Here is a 348-nt window from a genome sequence, read left to right on the forward strand (position 1 = left end):
AAACTGGATAAGCACCCACTATTTTGTCTGTTTCATATTTTCATACCGTAGAGCAAGTTCTCACCTTTTGTGACAAAGGCAGAAATAAATACTACTTACCTTATTATTCATAAATGCTTTGAGGCACTGAATAAGTTTATACTGATTCTTCTTGTCGATATTTTCTTGCCTAAGTAAAAGAAAAAAACATATTATGTTGTACCTAAAAATTTCCCCTTTGGTGATTTTATTCTTAATGTTTATTCTTACTGTTTTTTGTCCAGAAGCTTTTCCAGCATATCCAGTAAGAGTCCAAGACCTTCGTGGCCAAAGTTGTTAACCCAGCTAAGAAATAAACAAACAAAAAAA

At 32.2% G+C, this 348-nt stretch overlaps 1 protein-coding gene across 1 annotated transcript in view; it reads right to left on the reverse strand.

Annotated features, from left to right (window-relative positions):
- Positions 1-348, reverse strand: part of DIAPH2 (diaphanous-related formin 2) — a 914,924-nt gene that overhangs the window by 674,286 nt on the left and 240,290 nt on the right. The window contains exons 7-8 of the mRNA XM_012650030.1: positions 250-324; positions 100-169 (exon numbers count right to left, since the gene is read on the reverse strand). Coding sequence (XP_012505484.1) covers positions 100-169; positions 250-324 — 145 coding nt within the window. The remainder of the gene's footprint in view (positions 1-99; positions 170-249; positions 325-348) is intronic.

This window comes from Propithecus coquereli, unplaced genomic scaffold (assembly GCF_000956105.1).
Source record: "Propithecus coquereli isolate 6110/MARCELLA unplaced genomic scaffold, Pcoq_1.0 Scaffold31, whole genome shotgun sequence".
NCBI lineage: Eukaryota > Metazoa > Chordata > Mammalia > Primates > Indriidae > Propithecus > Propithecus coquereli.